This window comes from Psittacula echo, assembly GCF_963264785.1.
Source record: "Psittacula echo genome assembly, chromosome: 10".
NCBI lineage: Eukaryota > Metazoa > Chordata > Aves > Psittaciformes > Psittacidae > Psittacula > Psittacula echo.
Genome location: NC_137741.1, coordinates 9,124,355 through 9,146,126, shown reverse-complemented (window position 1 = coordinate 9,146,126; position 21,772 = coordinate 9,124,355). Strand labels below are relative to the sequence as shown.

General features: G+C 35.0%; 1 protein-coding gene across 1 annotated transcript in view; it reads left to right on the top strand.

The window, feature by feature from the left end:
* UNC13C (unc-13 homolog C) overlaps positions 1–21,772 on the top strand; it is a gene marked incomplete at its 3' end in the record, with an annotated part of 135,729 nt that overhangs the window by 55,272 nt on the left and 58,685 nt on the right. The window contains exons 9-15 of the mRNA XM_080626807.1: positions 4,106–4,275; positions 4,705–4,820; positions 6,345–6,508; positions 10,836–10,986; positions 14,229–14,297; positions 15,697–15,786; positions 16,754–16,882. Of these exons, the coding sequence (XP_080482933.1) occupies positions 4,106–4,275; positions 4,705–4,820; positions 6,345–6,508; positions 10,836–10,986; positions 14,229–14,297; positions 15,697–15,786; positions 16,754–16,882 (889 nt within the window). The remainder of the gene's footprint in view (positions 1–4,105; positions 4,276–4,704; positions 4,821–6,344; positions 6,509–10,835; positions 10,987–14,228; positions 14,298–15,696; positions 15,787–16,753; positions 16,883–21,772) is intronic.

The following is a 21,772-nucleotide window of genomic DNA, read 5'->3' as shown; positions in this document are numbered from 1 at the left end:
TAGGCTTGTTCATGAGGGGGTTTCACAAGAACAATGATCTGTCATTTAGTATGTGGTTTTCTGTTTTGTTTGGGGTTTGGGGTTTTTTTTTATTTCTAAGTGGCATTGTGTTTTTATCTGTTTTCCAATAAAGTCAGTGTCAAGTCACTAAGTGAATATAGCACTAAGTGAATAGAGCAAAATATCATCTTCCAAAATCTATTCCTTTAGTCTGTAGAAGAGACCTAAGGTATATGTAATGGTCTACAACTAAAGCAATATCCATCTGAAATAACAATATGAATACTAAGTTTATCTGTGGTTAGTATCACAAAGTGGTATGTATGGTGTTTTCTTTACATGTCTTAATGAATGTATGTTTGGAAAGAATTCAGGTATTTTTGAAACAGGATAAAAAGTAATAGCAGCTACCAGAGAAAGCAACTGGAAACAAAAAAACAGCAGAAAAAAAGGAGCCTGTGTACTTAATTACCATAGACCACAGTGATTCTTCAGCAAGTGCTGTGAGATAGACAGGCTGGCAGTCTTCAGCTGAAATACGCTGTTGAAAACAAATTAAATCTTCAGGTTTATCCGTTAACAACCAGAGTGACTTGCTACAAAATATGCAAAACTGCAGGCAAAGCTGTTACAAAGACTCCACAGTAATTTTCTGCATCTCAGGTGTAAGGTAATTTGTCTGCTGATTGCTTACAGAATTTCACCAAAATAGTTTATTGAAAAAGTTACTTTCTTTAAGTTCTCGAAGTGACGCTTTTTTAAAGCAGTAGGAGAAAAAAATCCTCTCCACTTTAATTAATCAGAGAATGCAAATTTGTTAGTGAATGTAAGAGTTTTTACTGAAGACTACAAGGAAAGAATGCTATTATTAGTCTCCATATATTCTTTACGAGCTTCTCCATTCATTTTTTCAGTGAAAGTAGCATAATATCAGTCAGCTGTTGTTTCAACACTGAGTGTAGATCTCTTAGATGAGGTGTACAGTCAGCTTGTGCCAGTGCCCCTAATATTGAATTTACATTGAGCTACTGTATTAAAGATAGTTTATTATTACTTTTTTTATAACTCTAGCCATTAGAATATGCAGGAATGCTGTGAGGATTATTTCATGTCTATGTAAATGTATTTCATTCTGTGAACATAGGAGTGATGCAGCCTGACCAGACTTTTTATTAATTATCAAAACTGTGGTTTCCGTTTAACATCTCCAAATATACTGCAGTTTTTCCAGCTTTCAAAATCATCGGTATCTTCATTCTCTGTGTGCTAAAGAGTAAATCACTTCTCACTTTTCTGTATCACACCTTACTGAATACTTTTACTGAGCATATAAAGTGGAGTGGCTAGAAGAGGCACAGTGAAAATAGCATATGTTGTCTTTGCCTTGAACTCAGTGGGCTGGTTTTCCTACGCAGTAGGAAGTAGGAATCACACCCAATGCTTTCTGCAAAGCCACAGAGCTTCGGCAGAGAAGTTACCAGTGATGAAAGCAGAATGTGCATCTCATTATGTAGTGCTGGTTTTGAGAAGCTGGCAGGTAAGTAGAATCATGCAGAGACAGCTCTGTAACTTTAATAGTAATTCTCCATTCCACAGGGCAGGCCAGTAGAAATATATGTTCGTCCAGCCTTCCATTTTTGCATCACAGATCTATGATAGTTGTGGAGTCTTGCATGGGAACATTACAAATATGTAGCAGAGCTGACTCTGTGCTAAAGGTCTAGACATACAGATGAGCATGGAAGTAAACCCATCAGTTGTGATAGGTCTCACCATGTTTCACTGACCTAAGGTTAAAGGAGAAAAAGATGTGGAAGAGAGAAAAGAGGGTATCAGGGAAAAGTGCAGTTGTCCTGACCATCTGAATAACTATCCCTTAATCAGCCAAGTGCACATCAGAGGAAAACTGGTGGTGTCTCAGGAGAATAAAAATACGGTATTTGTACTGAAGTACCATTTAATGATTTTGTTTATATATATATGCAGCATCTCCCTGAGAAGCAAAACAGTAACAAGATTTCTAATGGCGATTAGATACTAATTAGATACTAATGTATCTACAGATATGGTGATGAGGGTCACTAACTGCCAGTGACAGGTCTGCCTGTGCCACTGTAGGAATCCTCCGTTTACTGTTTTTAGTAGGTGCACAGTTAAATGCAGTTCAGGATTCTAGCAATATTAGGAAATAATTCAGGGCTGTGCATGAGGAAAATCAAAGGGTTTAGCCTAGGTTTTTAACGCAAAGGTGTTTATTTGATCCATCTTGTATCTTCCTGTATTTTATATATCCTGGCCAATGGCTTTTTAATTTTGTGGTCAGTCAGAGAAAATTCACAGGTTGCCTAACTACGTCAATCATGTTCTATGAAAATAGGTGGTCAGACAGAGATGAGATGCTAACAGTGTCCTCAATTGGAGCTCACCCCATAATAGAGACTGGGAAGTCCATATGAAGGGGTAATTTAGGAAAATCCCTACTACGGGAAAAGTTTAAATAGGTGATTGCAGTTTGTTAGATGCCAGGGAAGCCAGTCATAAGACAAAAGGAAGCTAGGCTTCATTAGTTTTGCTAATCACAGAACAATGTGATTTTTAATTACCAAAGATATCTGCAATGTTAAAATTTGGACACAAGCATTTCTGTGATAGTGAATGATGTCACAGTGAGGCAGAATAAAAGCTGTGTATGCCATTTTTAGTGACTGATTTGCTTTGACAGTAATAATACCATTTAAAGCACTTTATACTTCCAAAACTCATTACCGCCACTAATTAATTCCTAGAACATCCCCGAGGGGTGCCACTTGGGAGATAAGTTACAGTATTACTGTTTTAATGCTGGAAATGCTGAGACAGATCACTGAGCGGTGATAGTGCTTGGAATAGAATTCAAGTAAAAACTCAGAGTCTAGTGTCAAACTAAGACCTTGCTGAGGATGAAAATGTGCTGATACACTTTAAAGGTATATTTACAAATAAAGATTTTTGCTAATTAAAATATTTTGTAGTTACTAAAAATATATTAAAAAACCCTATTAGTATGGATGCATGAGGATGGCATGGCTTATAACTGATGCTAGGTCTGTACTAACCATTAAATGTCATCAGAAAGTTTTTTCACTACCACAGACTTCTAGAGTCAATGTTCAGATATTTCAGTGAAATCACCAAAAGCCAACCTGACCAACAGTAAACAGTCCTTATTGTGGCTTATGGGAATATTCAGCAGTAGAGTTTCTTTTCCATTTCTGTGTGAATATATGCAGGATATAGAAGTAAAAATGCATATGGATATATGCAGGAGCTGGAAGTAAAAGTTTTATCTACCGGGAACTCTGCAGATTGCAAGTGAAGCCTCCTCACTCTCATACACCCAGTAGTTTCTCAAATCCATTGATCTCATGAGGAGTCAGTAAGCCACTTAAATTTGCAGGGAATTTTTTAGTATATGGTGGCCTGTTCCTACTCCTTACCAAGGAATGGTAATCTTGGAGGAAAGTAATACATCTTAAAAAAAAACAAAAAGGCAAACCAAGTACTTGTTTCTCTACATTTTTCTGATTGCCTGGCTTGTCTTGTTTGTTCATAGTTCTTGGAGGTTTTTTTGTGATTTGGTTTTTTATTTTGGTTTTCCAAACTTTATGCCACATACTGGAAATATTATTAAGATTTTTTCACTTTTTCTATTATAATATTCTAGGCTATTACTTTTATGATCTACTGCATGCACTACATAGCATTTCTAAATGAAAAAAACTGATTTAACTGTACCTTTCCAAGATATTTGTTAAATAACAACGCTGAGAGGTACGCATTGTGAATTAATAATAATTCTAATGGAAAGTTCATAATGTTCCAAAATACAACCCATATGTGTATATAATTCATGCGTATAATTTCTTCTTTATATATATAGTAATTGTAGTTTTTTTCCTGGCAATGTAGTGTGGCCTTTCATTCCACTGAACATTGCAGGTTGTTTGAATTCTGTCACTTTATGCATTTAAGCAAGTGTGTGGAAATCTAGGACAATGAATTAGACAGAAGTACAAATATATGTAGCTTATTTAACATTCACATTTTGTATTTATTATTGTTACAGTGAATGTCATAATTCTACAGATAGAATAAAAGTGAGAGTATGGGATGAAGATGATGACATAAAATCTAGAGTAAAACAACATTTCAAAAAGGAATCGGATGACTTCCTCGGGCAAACAATCATTGAAGTAAGAACACTGAGTGGAGAAATGGACGTATGGTATAATTTAGGTATGATTCTTACTGATTTTTTCAATATATCCAGGAAGGGTCAATCCACCATACTCAGTCATAATTCAGGTTGTGGCTGAAGTCTTTATAACTAAAGAAAAATATCAATAATGAAAATAATAATCAATACAGATACTGGTTAGAAAATTGAAATAATTCCTATTGAAAGGGGAAAGTTAGTAAATAAAGTACTGTGCAGCCTGGTTGGAATTTGGCAAATAAAATAAAATTCTTTACTTCAGAGTCTGGGATTCTGCGTCATGACCTGAACCATGTGTGAGGTAGTAAAAAAAATTCTTATTCTCAACAGCAGGAATTTCTGTCTTAAAAAAACCATTCTTATTAAACTAGAAAAATTTATTGAAAGCTTTTCACATGACATATATGTATTCTTGATAGTTACTAATACATTATTTTTTTGCTCTTCAGAAAAGCGAACAGATAAATCAGCTGTCTCTGGTGCCATTAGATTGAAAATCAATGTTGAAATAAAAGGAGAGGAGAAAGTTGCTCCCTACCATCTGCAGTACACCTGCCTACATGAGGTATGTTGGAGAAGTTAAAGAAAACGTGCTATACAGAAATTACTATCCAGTTGTTGCATGGATGAGCAAAAAAGGCTACAGAACACTAGAACACTGAAACAAGTAACTGCTGCTACACCCCAGGACAAGTTTATTTTAGATTTCCCACTTTTCATCGCTGACGGCATGTCAGGTTCAGAGACAAAGGCAGAACAAAGTAATATGAACACATTATTCCTGCTCCTGCCAGTAGGAGTTAGAAAAAGAGGTGGAGTCAGCTAAGTTCTCCCTGTACCATACTTTATTTTAGCGTTTTGATTGCTAACATCAAGAAGATACAACCATTCTGTATATTACAGAAATATAGCTATTGACTGTAAAGGATTTATTTTCTGCTACATTAATTCATATTTTGGAAAGAGTGAGAAAAAGCAGGAGGAGCACAGTATAAAATACAATTAAAATTCTGTTCTCATATCATATAGATTGCTTTTGTCAATGTTGAAAAAAACTCTTCACTGGTAAACCAGTGTGTCTTGCAAAAGACTTTTCTTTGCAATAGATTCTTCTTCCCTTTAACAGTGACCCACATTGAAGTTCTGTTCTAAAAATACTCTCTGAAGTATTTTTAATTTAAATTAATTCAAGTACTTTCTGAAAGCTGATAGATAATATGTGGTTGAAAATTCATCACTAGTATATATCCACAAACCCCCAGTGTTCACCATTTGTAAAACTGAGTGTTGAAGGCACATGTGATCATAGGTTTTGACCTGATATTGCAAATGTTTTGACCTGTGAAGTAAGTGGCAAAAATCTGTTGCATTAAGATAGTCCACAAGACAATTGTGGGCTGTTAGCAAAAAGAAAATTATTTCGAAGTTTGGGCTTTTTTTTTTTTTTTTTTTTGTCACTGAAAATAGGAAATAAAATCTGTTGCTCAGTTTGTGGATACATATGGAGCTAGGTAATCTGACATGAACAGCAAATTAAATACTAGCTTTTATCCTAAGGTTGCTAAACCTAAACCTTATTGCATGCCTTTTACTACTTGAGAAGCTTTAGCAAGATTTCTGATAGGTTTCCTATAGATTACAGATCTTAAATAATAAATTTGAAATTTATTGGTTGCAGATCCCATTAAAGTTGAAGCATTATGTAGTGTGCATTATAAAATCACAGTCTCATTCACTAGCGCAAGCATATGACAGAGAAGAGAGTTTATGCGCAAGTTTATGTTGCAGTCTCTGTGCCTGTTAGCTGACATGACCTTATATCAAGGAGATAGATCAATGCTCTGCATCACAAGCCTGCACTACCAGAGTTCCATTACAAAAACCATGGTTAGAGTTTTAGGGTTTTTTTGTTTACCAAATGATGCTTGTTAGTGCTACTCTTCAGAAAAAAATAAAAAACCCCAAACAATAAACCACAAAAAAACCCACAATCCCACAGTCAACACACTGATTACTATTATGTAGGATATACTTTCAGAATGCCACTTAAAAGTGGAAAATTCCTATTTGAACCATTTCTTATATTTAGAATTTATTCCATTACTTGACGGAAGTTAAATCTAATGGTGTTGTAAAAATCCCTGAAGTGAGAGGTGATGAAGCCTGGAAGGTGTACTTTGATGACGCTGCACAAGAAATTGTAGATGAATTTGCAATGCGCTATGGAATTGAATATATTTATCAAGCTATGACGTAAGTATTATCGCATCTGGTTTCCTACTCCACTGTCAAGAATGTGTTTGATAGAGGTGATGAGTTCTAAGCCTTCATGCTTTCATTCTCTGTTCTCTCCTGTTCCTGCTTTAAACTTCTTGTTTTCGTTTTTGTCCATCTGATTTTCATTGAAGTGCTTCTCATCTGCAATGGATTTAAGATATAAGCATTTTGTAAACTGTTACTTGTATTACATTACCACTAATGCATTTCTTAATTCTTCTGATACTGATCTGTGGCAAGGATCAGAAAGACTTCCATTTTTCCAGATGGGATTGGGATGGTAGATCAGGTTTTCACAAGCTCTCTACCTCCTTTCAAAGAATACAGAAATCATTGCAGAACACCAGCAGTGGCTACAGTGAAGTTCTGTAGTACATGTAAATAATTCATGCAACCCATTTTTAACTGTACTAGAAGCTGTTACTACGTTGTCCAGACTAAAGCAGCTGTCTGATCACTTTAGAAGACAGAACCATTGAGTTCAGAAGCCTGGAAATACAAGAGCCCCATCATGTATTCTTGTTCAGTAAAAAGTTTGCCAATGAAAAGGACTATATTCTGCTCCTACTGCAGCCGTAGGAAAGCAGATGACTCCAAATGAGTCCTTGAAACATGGATTATTTTTCCTACAGAAAGAGGATATTATGGAATTTTTATTCAGAACATGTATCCTACTTCCTCCATTTCTTTACAGTACATTCTATAAAATGTAAGTACAAAGGCACATAAACGTGAAGTTTTCTTTTTATTGCAGGATATAATGGCAGCATCTACTATTGCAGAACATGTCTTTCACTTTACTGAAAGTGAAACTTTATTGCTCAGTGTGAATTATTGTGCTGTACATCTAATAGAAAGGTAGATGATGCCTTTGTAATACATACATTTTTAATGTTCTTCCTCCAAGGACCGTAAACAACATTGCACAGAATAATTAAGTAAGTCTGACAATTCCCCTGTGGTGGTGTTTTATCTGTACTACATATGGAGGAATTCATGCACTGAGTTTCATGAGTATTTGGGGTTTCATATTTAGCTTCTCTTTAGCCATGTAAGTCTTCATATCTTGATTATGTTGCTTATTAACTAGCATGGTATTCTAGTTTTATAACTTGATTTAAATTGGTATGCTATTTTTACCAAAATGTTAATCTCTAAAATGATGGAGTTGATCGTGCTGTATGCATCAAAATGAATTCAAGGTTTTGTTATGAGATGAATTCGCAAGGGCTATTAGTGCCAAGGAAGGGCTACGGGTGCGCTGTTATTACTGTTTGCTCAGGACTGATTTAGCATTTCTTCAGTGATTCTTCTTAATTATCACCCCAATAGCTGGTTATCTTGGTACAACATGGCTGGTTTTTGATGAACAACCACAAGTGAAAAGCTGGTGGCTTTGTCATCTATGATACTTTTAGTAAACCCTGAAGATTTGTTTCTTGCTCTCAAATTAGTATTCATTTATATTTATTCCTTTAGAGCACAGAAATAATATTTCAAAAGGATAGCTGTGGTTTTCCAAGTAGACTGAGTATGGTCATCAACCACAATTGTGGCAGCTCAGCAAAGATAAACAAGATTTTCAGTTTATTGTTTCAGTGCCTGACTGCTTCACAGAAATTCAGTCTCAACAGGTGACCAATTAAAACTCCTTAAAAACAAAAAACTCCAGCTCTTTTCCTCAACCAGCATCAGCTTAGAAATTTTGCCTTTTTTGTGGTTTAAAACATAGGATGTTTGAGTCAGTGTTAGATTCTAGATCAGGAAATTACCTGTGCACCACCAGATACTGGTTGGAATGTGGATATCAACACAAAAGATACTGCATGGGTGGTTACTTACCTGCTTTTTTCATTGTTTCTGATGAGACCTTTTCTGTTAAACTTACAAAGTTTATATAAAGTCTGTTGTTGGAGACAGACACATCCACTTTTTTTATTTTATGAGACTAAACATAGGCAGTTCTTCCCTAAAGGATGCTGACATAGAAGGGGTGTCTTAATATAAAAACACGGGTTCCAACTGCTCAGTTCTTAAGCAAGAAAATCTGCTTTTAAATTACCAGATGTGGAATTCATGTGAAACACAAGCACTGATGCTAAACACAGCAAAAAGCATGCCTATGTTGCATTAACTGCAGCTTTTTGAAAAGTCTTCACTGTAGAGATTCCACAATCCACTCTTCTTTCTTACGATTATATTCTTCCATTCCTCAAGGAGTCTGTATTGGGCAAAGAAATGAAAAACAATTATAGCCATTCTTATGCAGGTCAGAAGAGATTTATATTTTTAGGGATGAATAGATGGATAGCCAAATAGACACTGTTTGCTGCACAAATGATATGGGTATACTCCCAGAAGTCAAAGCACATATGTGTGAGAGAATAGGAAAGAAAATAGGTAGACAGAAAACAGATTAACAAAATAGGACAGCTCAGTGATCCAGCTGGCCTTTATTTTGATGACTGCAGTGATGGGTGGTGATTTATGCTATAGGTTCTTCACAGAATTGTACTGGAAGTTTATTTACCTACCTCTATTAGGCCACCTCTCCACCAGCAAGAAAAAAATAATTTTCTTCCTCTCATCTTTCAAAGTAATTTATTTCTCTTTAGACAGCAAAAAGCAGAGCACGTATTGAAGCAGTCTTTGACTAGACACTGAAATTATACATAACGTCAGCATCCTGGATTTACTGTGTAATGGAGACAAGTGCAATAAAAGCTCTATTAAGATCTTTGCTTCTTACTGGCAAGAGTCACAGAAGGTAGAATCTAATGTTTCTAAATCAGTGACATAGTTCTCATTCCAGCAGGTTAATGAGCATTAACTATGCCATGTTGTTCCCCTCTTAGTCTTCAATTAGTGTGGCTGCATGGCAAAAAGCACGCAAATCACCCATTAAAGTAATTTTCCTTGATAGCGTATGCTTACTGGGTGCAGCACATTAATTAGCCGTCTTTCTTTGCTGATTCATGCTGGAAGAAGAATTAGAAGAACCACAGGCACTGCATGTTGGTCAGCAAATTGCATACTAAAAGTTGAAGCAAGCAGGCCTGGTTTTAGACATGTGACTCTAGCTTAAACAATGCAATATAACTCTAAAATATGTGAGACAGCAGTGGTTGGTGTAGCATCATGTGCCCATTAGAAATTGTTAATAACTCATGCTATTGGCTGCTGTTTTCAGAGACCCACAAAAATGGGCAGTGACAGCAGTTAAGGATATTTGGCTTAAGTTCAGCAAGAATGAGCTCAGTTGTACCTTGTGTTAATTTTTGTCTTGAAAAGGCACTAGGGCCCAGGTGGTTTATGCCCAGCACACTGCTCTGCCTTATGCTCCTATGGTGAAACAGTAGAGTTGGAGCCAGAGACTCCAGCTAAGAGGAGCACGCTGCCAAATCAGGACCTTCAAGCATGCAGGGAGCTCCAGAGCAACTGGAGTTTCTTCACCCTTTTCTGTTTAACTCTATACTCATTTTCACTGCCATCTTCTCTGCCTAATCCCATTCATTCTTTCCTGTCTGTATACATTTACCCTTTATCCCTTTATCTTCCTATTAATCCTGCCTCACTATAAATCTTGAAATTAAGATTTTAGAGTTTGCATGATGTTGTTCACTCTCATGTGTTAGGTCTTTCATCCGTATTGTATCTCATGTTTTCTTATGTTATAAGCTCTTTGTACATAATAAGCAGGCATCTCCTGCTGCTACATTGCAACTCGGGTTTTGGCTGGTTCAGTTTTAACAGACTGATTACTTGTTTTTAGTTTTAAAGTTACCTGAAACTTTACTGGCCTGAATCAAAGTGGAACAGTTTCAATTATGGCCTACTTCAGATCAAGGTGAACCAAGAAGTTGCTTGCTGCCTCACCTTTAATTAACAACATAGCCTAAAAAGCAACACTAAAACGCTGGTTTGAATCTTTGTTGCAGCCGATTAAATGCTTCTTCATTACAGTACAGATAGACCTCTTGTGGCCTTTTATGCTAAGTTTGTGTTTGATTTTAAGTTTGTATTTAATAATGAATGTTTTGCCTAATAGCAGTTAAGAGAGTTAAATCGTGGTTTTGTGTTTAGAGTAAGAATCAAACGTGAACCTATGTGTTCAGTTTGAAAATATCAGTGTGCAACAAGTGGCAATTATATCAAACATGTCTAGATTTTCTTCATATATATATGCACAATTGTCCATGAAGTAGCTTGAAAGTTTTATCTTTGGAGCTGAAAGGAGGTTGTGGTGAGAGAAAGAGCAAAGTCTTTGCCATTTAAAATAACTGTCAGTTTGTTTGAATTATAGGCACTTTTCCTGTCTGTCTTCTAAATATATGTGCCCTGGTGTTCCAGCAGTTATGAGTACACTGCTGGCCAATATAAATGCGTTTTATGCTCATACTACAGCAGCAACTAATGTATCTGCCTCAGATCGGTTTGCTGCTACTAACTTTGGGGTAAGTAGACTTTCTTTTTTAATAGAATACTAGTCCTTTTTTTTTTTTTTCTGTATCAAATATGTGATACTGTATTAACGTCTAAATTAAATATTTTTCTAAAAGTTGGTAATTAGAAAGAATGAAAGTGGCTGTTAGCTTTTAAAAATCTTTACTCTGAGTCTTTGCAATCAATCATTATAAAAGGTAGATAAGCTGCTATTCAGTTCTTTATATGTCACGCATATAGGGTGGAAAGTATGGGCACTCATACATAGTACTAAAATCTTCAGCAAACAGGTTTTCTTCTTATTGCAGTAGGGCTTGCAAAAAGTTAACGGCACTAGACCAAGTATCGGTTGCAATTGCTTTCTTGGGCTGTGCCATCAGGGAACACATAGTGACCTAATGGATCTAGCCATAAACGCTGTTCTTTTTACAAGAGCACTTATTTTTGATAAAATAATGGTGCAGTGGCCAAGTCCTGGATTTAGGTATCAGAAATTTTAGGAGGAATACCAGCATCTCGGGATGTGCCAGTATTTTTTTTGTTGTTGCTAACTTTCCTTCTGTGGGTATATATCTCAGTGCAGACTTCCTAGTCCTTGAACATGTAAAGGTACATTCACTCTGTATTCTAATTTGTTCACCTATCCACACTGGGGAGGTGAGAACAGGAAGAGAGAGCAAAAATTCAGGGGTGGCTTTCATCTCTCTACTATTGCACATGTTGTAGTCAGAATATAAACACAAATTGATGTTGAAAAATGCATTAATTCCATTTTTAAAAAAAAAAAAAGCTGATATCAAAGCTATTTTTCATTTATCAGTAGCTATGAAAGCATGATGTCAGGAAATGGTATTTTAGAAAACATGAAATGAATTATTAAAAATAATTAAAACGTATTCAATGTAAATTATAGCTTGAAGTAATGTTAGAGATTCTAATGTTCTTCTCCATTAAGAGTAACAGAAAAAGTATGAATTTTGGGATTTTCAAGACAACGCTGTGAAAAGATACATTAGGACTAGTAAACCAAGAAAGACTTAATTCTGGTTTTGCTTTTGTCTTCCCATCAGAAGTCACAAACACAGTTATCTGAATATTGTCAGTAATTTAATGCGTGCGTGGGAAATGGTGTAAATGTTTAGTTTTGTAACAAAAACTTGCTCCAGATGCTAGAACAGATTCTGATTTGTAGCAAACAGCTTATAGCATTCCTTCATAATGTTTTCATATAGGGTGTCAAATAGTTAAAACTAAATATTAATTTGCATTTCATTTTTGAGATAGAACTTTTCTCTATAAAACTCACTTTGTGTAGTAGTAATGCCAAAGATTGATTTTTCTTACTATTGCTGAATCTGAATGTCCTTAGGATTTGATGGTACTGCTTACAGCTGTAAATTAATTCTCAGTACACCTAAAGAAGTACTAACAGAAACATGTTTTCAAATTTAAAGGATAAGTGTGTTGAAAACAAAAATTAAAAAAAAAGTCATTATTTTCAGGTCTGTTCAGCAATAGAGAATTCTTGAACTGGAACTTTATCTCCTAATACTAGCGATTTGCTTTGAAAGAGGGATATTAACATTGTTCCAATACTACAAAGTAAAATAGTTTTATATATAACAATATACACAATATATACAATAATATAATAACAATATATAAAATATGAAACAAATAGTTTTATATATAACATGTGATCTAGTGATTTAATTATGATGACAGTAGAATATTGCTCTGTTCTCATTAAAGTTTTCTAAGCTTATCGACAGTTTATTTTGGAATGAGCCTGTATCTTCATTGAAAGAAGGCTACTCTTTCAATGTTCAAGCTCTATTAGACTTCTGGATTTCATCCAGATTTTTAAATTTAGAATGCTTTTACTGGATTTTCTATTCTTTTTTTCCATTTTTCTAACAATCAGATCTACTTTTATCCTCAGATTGGATGGAGATTTAGTACTCTCCCTGATGTTAATGCCAGTTTACCTTTGACACAAATTTCAATCCAATTCTTAGTTCAACAGATGGATGGAAATACAATAGTAAGCATTACTAATAGAGATTTGTAGCTCTTTTTTTTTTTTTCAAAACAGTTGACTTATAGGCAAAATATTAGATTATTTTTCTCTTGGGTCAAAAGGCATTTGTTAGTGGATAGCTGCACATCATTCATCAAAAAGAACATCTCAAATTAAGGTCCTCAGGCTACAGCTGGGAAGGATTTGGCTGACTGAATATTTCAGTAAAGATTTATAACGTGATAAAGAAGTTCCTTTTTGATCCCTTGAGAACTGTGCCAGATTAGTGGCTTTTGGTGTAGATTAGTGCTCCACTGATGAGAGTGCAGAAGGAACCCTACTTCATATTAGTGTCGGTCATATCTCAGGTATGGTTCAGATTCAGTTACGCATTCTGAGAGCTACCAGATCTTGATACTTCTACAAGTCTGCTGTTTCCATGTAAGCTGGCAAGGACTTCTGCACTGTTTTCAGCAGTGGGCTATGGAAAATGTTCTAACCTGAAGATTGCTAATTAGAAACTCATTAGTATTACTTGAGAATGGCACAATTCAGCTGGGTATCTCACAGCAAAATACTTTCACTTCATCTATCAGGTTAGCATGTTAATCTCCACATATGAAAGGCAAAACTAACTGCATAGTTTTTGTTAGCTCATTCCTACAAAAGCCACTGTTTCTGAAATATACTTTTCAGTCATACTTTTACACCAAATTCTTCTGTAAATAATTACTGCTTATTACACATTAAAGGGAGGGGAAAATGCTTTCTTCAAGAGGTAAGCAATTATGAGGCAAATATAAAGATTTTACAAGCTTATCTGTTTAATAAGCATTGCTAACATAACTTAAAACTTCGAATTTTATACTGAATTGATGCTGTTACTGTGTTTTTGGTCAGAGACATCAGGCAATGTTTTTCAATTTTAGATATTTTGTGTTATTTAAAAGGAAAAAGCTGCATGGGGAAGTCTGTGTCACCTCACTAATATACTGCACAGCTGCATAGTGCTGAATGAAAACCAGGTAGATCACAATACAGGATAAAAAGGGAAAATAGAGTGGTAAAAGATACATTGTCTGGCCTTTAAACACAATTATCTCAGACCAGTACTTGTATAGGAAACAGTGGAAAACAATCTATTTTTAAGAATGGAAAGCAGCTTTCTAAAACCCCACCAATTACAGGAACCTGCAAATTCTTATGCCACATGTTCTTGTTTTCTTTTTACAGAGGGAAAAGTTCATAAAACTGCTGGATCAATTGCACAATTCTCTGAGGATTGATTTATCTAAATACAGGGTATGTGCAATGTATTCTATGTAGAGAACAACTCAAATGTCGGGGGTTGGGGTGTGTGTGTGTGTGTGTGTGTGTGTGTTAAATATTTCATGTGGGCTTTATTTGCTTAAACAACTTTCAGAGATTAATCCCTTTTGTGGCAAAGAAGCTTCAAATATTGGGTGCTGACATGAGACCCAGAATTTAAGCAGTTTAACAACAATATTTTTCCAATTTGAAAATAAAGTTTTATTTCGAAAAGCTAAGAATGGGTTAAGGGATGAGCAGACATTCAAGAAAGAGTAGGATTCACCAATTTCAGTTAAATTAATCTATAACTTGATTAAGCTAGTTCATCTTGGAGCTAACTTCACGGTCTCATGTAGTGCAATTTGCAGTTAATTTGAAGTTACTGCTGTATTTATTTTGAGAGACTGATACCTTTGCTGCAACTTCTGTGCTATGATCCTAGGAATGTTGAAAGAGACTTGACTCTTAATTTTTCTACATGATAGGCAGTCCAGTTTCATTTCTGCCTCATGGAAATTCTTTCCACTGAGGTATGGGCCAAACCCAGCCTTTCAGGAAAGAGGCATGCACCGAATACCTGCCAGTTATCATACCATTCTGAGCTCCCTCTCTTTTCTGTTCCACTGGATCATGAACTTCTGGATGATACATACACAATTAGTGGTCCATCAGCTATGGCTCTCCTTTCAGCTTCTAGGGTTGGGAGCCTCCAAACCAAGGATTCCTCTGTTCTTCATCTGGTCTGCTTTCTAAAACTGAAGGAGAAAGGGAATATTTAAAAGAAGCCAAGGCATTAGAGGTAGTAAAAGTTGCACATACTCAGTTTTTAAAACCATATATTTCATACAGGAGACATGTTGGTCCTAGAATCTTTTAATTTTGCAGAATATTATCCAGAAAGTGTTGGAGCGTGAGGATATCTGAGTGATATTTCATCGATATGAAGCCATTTAAATAAGACTACTTCCCATCAGTCTTGTTAACCTAGAGATCATAGTAAAATTCCATATATGATTTCTTTATTAAGTTTACTATTGCATTTATGCCTACAAATGATTTCTGTACCATGGAGAACCCATAAATTATTTTCATTAGCATCATTTTCCAGTCTTTTTGTAGTATTTTTTATTCCATTAATATTTTTGAAATATCACACTCTTTTAAATCATTTTTATTACAAGTAGAGGAGATTTATCAGAAGCGTTCCTATTCATGTCAAAGGGATACTCATTACAAACTTTCTCATGGGCAGAATTCAGGTAACACATGAACATTTCTAATCCTTCCAAACAGCATCTTTGTTTTCTTAGAGGTTTTTATTTCAAAGCTGCTCAAGGATCTTACCTGTAACTCCAGTTTCACCATGATTCCTCTCTTCCTGATTCACCAGGATAATTTTCCTGCCAGCAATTCTGAAAGACTCCAAGATCTGAAATCAACTGTGGACCTGCTTACAAGCATTACTTTTTTTCGAATGAAGGTATGGTCCTTTTATTTTCCAGGAAAATCATAATCTCCTTCAGTTTTAAATTAGATCTCTCAACTTACTGGAAATCATTGAAATCATCTTGTTCATACTTTGTATTTAACTGTGATGTAAAAGCCAATGCCTGAAAAAATTAACAATTGTCTTCTTTTTCAACAATTGTTTTTATATCTCCTGAAGGAAACAAAAAATTTACCTATTTAATTAGTTTAAAGTCAAGTCACATAATGCAAACTCAGTTGAACTCCTTATGAACATGTATCATATAAAATGTTTTCCTAGTGTTATCATAATGTCACGTGTCTAACAGTAAAACAGGTTTGATAAATCTACTTAGCTTAGTCACTTTAGATGTTGATATCTAGGTGGTTAAGTTCTGAAATATTTTTTGAATGGGATGGTACACATTAATATTGCTGGATGAAAATACAGAAACACAAAGCAGCATTTGTTGCAATAGCATCTGATTTCACTGTGTTAGGCATTACATAAAGAGAATTAAAATAATGCATTTAGTTGAAGTTCAAATTAATGTATCCTTAAGTGGAGTAAAAAGCTGAACCCTTTGCTTTAAAAACCAAAGAGTTAATTGGCTGATATTCAGAGGAAAGCACATAAATATGTGGTTTAATTACTTCCTAAATAAAGGAAAAATCTTCCACTGCAGGTGGAAAACCTAAGGTTTACATCCTTAGGTTTTGTAAACCCTTGGGCATTTATGTTTCTTTTATCTATGAATCATTTAATAAAAATAAAACAGTGATACAATCTACTTGTTTAAGAATGTGTTTCAAAACATCTTTAAACTGATCCCCTTAAGTCAATGCAATCATGAATATTTTTATCATTATATTTCAACACTTTTCATTCCTGCATTACAGAAATACATTCATTGCAACACTTGGATTTTTTGTGTTCAATCTAATTTTGACATTCTATAATTTCTGAAATACTTTATTAGGTACTTGAATTGCAGAGTCCGCCTCGAGCCAGTACTGTGGTGAAGGACTGTGTAAGAGCCTGCCTGGACTCAACTTATAAATACATTTTTGACAATTGCTATGATCTCTACTCCCAGTTAGTGGATCAGGTAACGCATGTATTAACTTGTTTCATGCTGTTGCTCATTTTTTATTGTTAATTTACCGTAGGTAAATACAAAGCATTTCAGTGTCCTTCATACCAAAGCACTCAGGTTATTTTCGTTTTATTTGTGTGAGAATGAGCAATGTTTCATAAGTAAACCCACAGATGGCTAGGAACTCTAAATGTTTAACAAGATGAGTTTCAAAATGAACATGTTAAATCATAACTTAGTCATCATATTGGACATGACTAAAAAGTTGTCCAGTGCCTTTAGAGAAGATAACATTAGATTGATTACTGTTCATTTAGGATCTGTAATTGGAATTTTTTTTTTTTTTTTAATCTAATATTTCGGTTTGGTAGCTTTAGAGAAGAATTATAATTTGCTAAAAATGATAGATTGTCTTTCTAGCCTTATATTTTAACACCTGTGATGCATACTTGGATCCAAGCAAATAACTGCTTCAAGAAAGCAGAGGATAATTCTGTAACTTTTCTTAATATTAGCCCATCAGGCCAAGCTGTCAATGCAAAATAATTATAGCATTTGTTGTATTCCAAATGCCATGCAAAAGCCTTGACAATAATTAGAATTGTAGAATTAGAGAATGGTTTATTATTCATTTATTTTTCTACAGTATAGCCAGAGTTTATGCTATAAGTAATGTTAAAATTAAGAATTTTACCTGCAAAATTATACAACTGTCAAAAATGAGCATCACTGCTTTATCACATTACCTCTTGTTCTTTACTTTTGCCTTCTGGGTGGTACACTGGAAAAATTGTATTTCAATGACTATTCCATCCGTGAAAAGTATTTGCATATTTGCTGTGTAGTATCTAATAGGTAAGAACAGTCATACTACATGATATATAAGACATTAAATTTTATCTGAAAGCACATTTCACTTGAATCCAAAATATGAATTCCTACATTTCAGGAGAGGCAGTATATGCTATATATTCAACACTTCAGAAATGAGATTTGATTTTCTAATGTTGGATTCCTGTTACATGAAAGAACTTACCTCTGTCTCCCAAGCTTTGAACGTGTTTCTCACCAGCACTCACAGGCACTCCACACTCGAGTGCTTATATAAGTGTTCATTCTTCAACAGATTATATTGTAACCTGAGTAGCAGTATAACAATAAGGAAGAATCAGCAGCTCCAGACATCACATCTGTTTGTCTCATAAGGTGTTCTGTTTTCTTGCTAATATTTACCATTTACTCTGCAACAATTTGATCTTGTCTGTTAAATGTAATATGAGCTGTTGCTAGGCTGGGTGTTGTATAAGTCTGCAGAGTTTCTCAGCAGATGATAGCCATTTTAGTAAACAGTTAAAAGTGAAGTAATCTAACTTCTGCACAGCATTGTGATATCTGCAAAAGCTTATCTGTATATAAAATTTTCTCTACTGTTTTCTATGACTCCATAAAGTAGTTTTTAGTCTGTTTTAGTAGATGGCTTAAAATTGCAGGAATATTATAGCCTTAGTGTTTGGTAGAGAATGTAAAACAGTTTTGAAGCAATGCATCTCCAATTTTTTGTTTGTTTATTTTTGAGCAGGACAGGCAATGTCATTGTTTTGTTTTTCTCTTACACAGCTCAATGATAGATCAGTATGTCCTGAAATAAATAAATAAATAAATCCACAGATATTCACTCCATTGGAAAACTGAATTAACTGCATTTCACTGTATTTATATGCTGCTTCTATTCTCTTTCAGCAAGATTTCCAGCAGGTGAGTTTGTATGTAGAAGCTGTAAGCAGACAAGTGTCTGTAGTTACAACCACTAGCAAGTACGAGAAATTTTACTGAAAATGTGGAAAAAGCTACATTTAAAATTAAGATAAATAGACCACACTCAAAATATCACTAACGGTAATCAAACAACAATCGTATATGAACTTAATAACAGATAGTAAAACTTTGTTTCACTGCAGGTGGGAGGCAGTTCTGAGAAACATTATCTAACTAATCTAACTTTTAATAGAGAGATGAGTATAATATTACTAGCTAAATTTTGCATCAACTCTAAATTTGTACACGTAAACTGCCTTTTAATTATCCCCATACAGTTTGCTACCATTGTATCTGTAGGTGCATTTAATTTTAGGAACAGCAGAGTATACAGCTATTGGAACCTATAGCTCTGAAGGTTTCCAGTGAATCCAGGGGAACTGCAGACTGGCTTGTGGTAACAGTGTTATAATAATGAAGCCATAACCAATATTGTAATTAGCATTTCGTTAACTTTCTATCCAAACCCGTAGTCAGATTACACCGGATTCCACCCGTAGAACTTCTTCATTAACTATTCTCTTAGCTTACGTCCCCATCAGATGAGGCCTCCTCCTCTCAGAGGTGCAGCACAGGAGGTTCATATTTTAGCTGCACAGCTGAGATTTGAGCTATGAGTAGTGAGAACTGAAATTGATGAACCCCAAAGCAACAAGAAGTGGTTCATATGTAGGTCACCACCTGCTCTCACTCAGGGGAAAGACTGGCAGCGGTTATCCTGCTGAGCTCCCCTGCAGGCTCAGGGTTTTGCCATGGCTCATTTCTTTCCTGAATCATATTGTGGATGATGCTATGGAAAGGTGGAACCCAACACAGTCTACTTAAACAGTAGTATTTCCATCTTGGCCTGTAGTGATCGGTTCCTGCATGTTGTATATGCTATCTTTGTAACTCATGTTAACCACTTTCTGCAACCAAAATTCTCGGAGATGCCTGACACAGTATTTCTAGAAAATATATTTAATGTCTGAATGTGTGTGAATGTATTTGTTCTATTTTCAGCCCAAAATCAGACAATGAATGATGAAATTGAGGGTGCTCAAGCTGGCATTTTGTGAAATCTATCGCTATAAGAAAAGTAATGAGTAAACTACAAAATATGCTCAGCAATCCCCACTGCCTCATTTTATTACTCTCTATCTTTGTGTCAAAGAGACAATCACTGTTATAAAGCAAATATCTTTCAACAAAGTATCACCCCTGGGGAAAAGCTCTATTTCTTGGAGTGAAGCATGGTACATGCTAACAGTATGAAAACATGTCATACTACAGTTTCACACCAGAATGCAAAGAACAGCTAGTGTCAAAAAAAAATGAGCAATACAGATAGTAAAACATGACATCTTGACAGTCTTGCTGACTCGTATATTACTGTCCTCATTTGAGAGAAAGCGCTATGATGGGGAACTACGTAATTCCTTGTACAGCAGATGTAGTATTTCCTCTTTTTAACCAACACCGATCTGAGTGAAGGGTTAGCTGCCGTGTATTGAAAATAAGAATGCCTTGAAAAAGTAGTTTCAGAAGCATTTTGGAAGCTTTCTGACTCAGTTTAAAACATGTCACTGTTTCTGTTTTCTCAAGAAAATAAAAAATAATCCTAAGTCTTGGCTGACACTCACAGTGACTGAAGTCCCTTCAGTAATTCTTTTTGCAGTCTTCTCCACTGAGTGAAACCAATTAAATGCAAATCAAGCTCTTTCTGTTCTCTGAAGAGTTCTTGATCAGTACAAATCATTTCATGACTGGTAGCACCAGTATGATAGAAAAAAATCATTGGGATACACTCTGACACCTGCTCAGCAGAATAGTATTGAAATTCTACCTTATTTTGGGAACCTTTCCTTTTGTCAGCTCTGGGTGTTGTCACAGAAGACCTTAGCAACTAATTAAGTAGTTCTGGAGCCAGGTGTTAGCAGTGCTTTTGCCTTGTGATGTATCCCTTCTTAGAGCTTATTTTTGCTGTACTTACCTGTAAGTACCTGGTCAGTTTTTCAACTGGGATTTGGGAACCCAAGGCACTTAGTTGCTTCTGAAGGTGTATCTCTTTCTCATTAATAGAAATGTCAAAAATTTGGTAGATTAATTTCTTATAGAAATACTATCAGAATTGAATCATGAAGTGTGCGATCTGTGATCTCCAAGCTCATTCAAAAGTATGAAGTGGGAAATAAAGTTGTGCAGTAGTGTTTAGCCCAGGAGGAGTCCTATTTTTCAGCAAAACAGTACAGAAATTAAACATTTTTGCCTCTAAAATTGTGTTTCATTCAGAAAGTATTAAATAATAATTATATGATGCTGTCCTCCCACTCAGTTTTTCTACACTGTTATGCAGTTTACTGTGCCTCTCAGTTATACTAATAGAAACGTTTTCAAGCCAAACAAAATGTTTCTTCTCTCAGACTTTTTTTATATGAAAATAACTTTGTTTCAAGTTAATTTTTATTCCAAGATGGAACTTTCTTCTGCTGGTTTTGCAAGTTTGCAACTAGTCAATGTAATCAAACTGCCAACGTTTTTTTACCTCAGTATAATGCTTCTGTAAAGGTGTCTGTTGTCAGAAACCATATAAAACTAATAACAATGCCAGCAATAATAGCAATTTATGTAAGAACAACTTAAATGATTCTAAGCATTTCTAACTAGTTAATTAGATTTTTAGGATAAGGAATGGGAAGAGTATGCACTTCCATTTCAGTGCATGAAACTGCATCTTTTAATGTGAGACTACTTTAAAAATACCTTCTCTGTTTCGATTTGGGTATTGGTTTGGGTTTTGGATTTTGTTTTGGTTTTTTTTTTCTGAAAAGATCAAATTGATTTCTGTGAAATATGGTTCTTGGATAAGATGCTGAACTAAATGTGAACTGGCTTTGCCTTTCACAACTGCCTTTCAGTTGGTTTGGTTTCATTCACTAGCTTCTGAGAGAAATGGTATACTACAAATAAATCTTTGCTATAGAAAGAATGTCTTTTAATAAAAGTGAAATGTACACCAGGGTGACATTAATGGTCAAATATTAATTTCTGTTTTGAAAAACACTCTTGTTTACATGTGTGGTTGTTAATTGCTCGTGATGCTAGTCA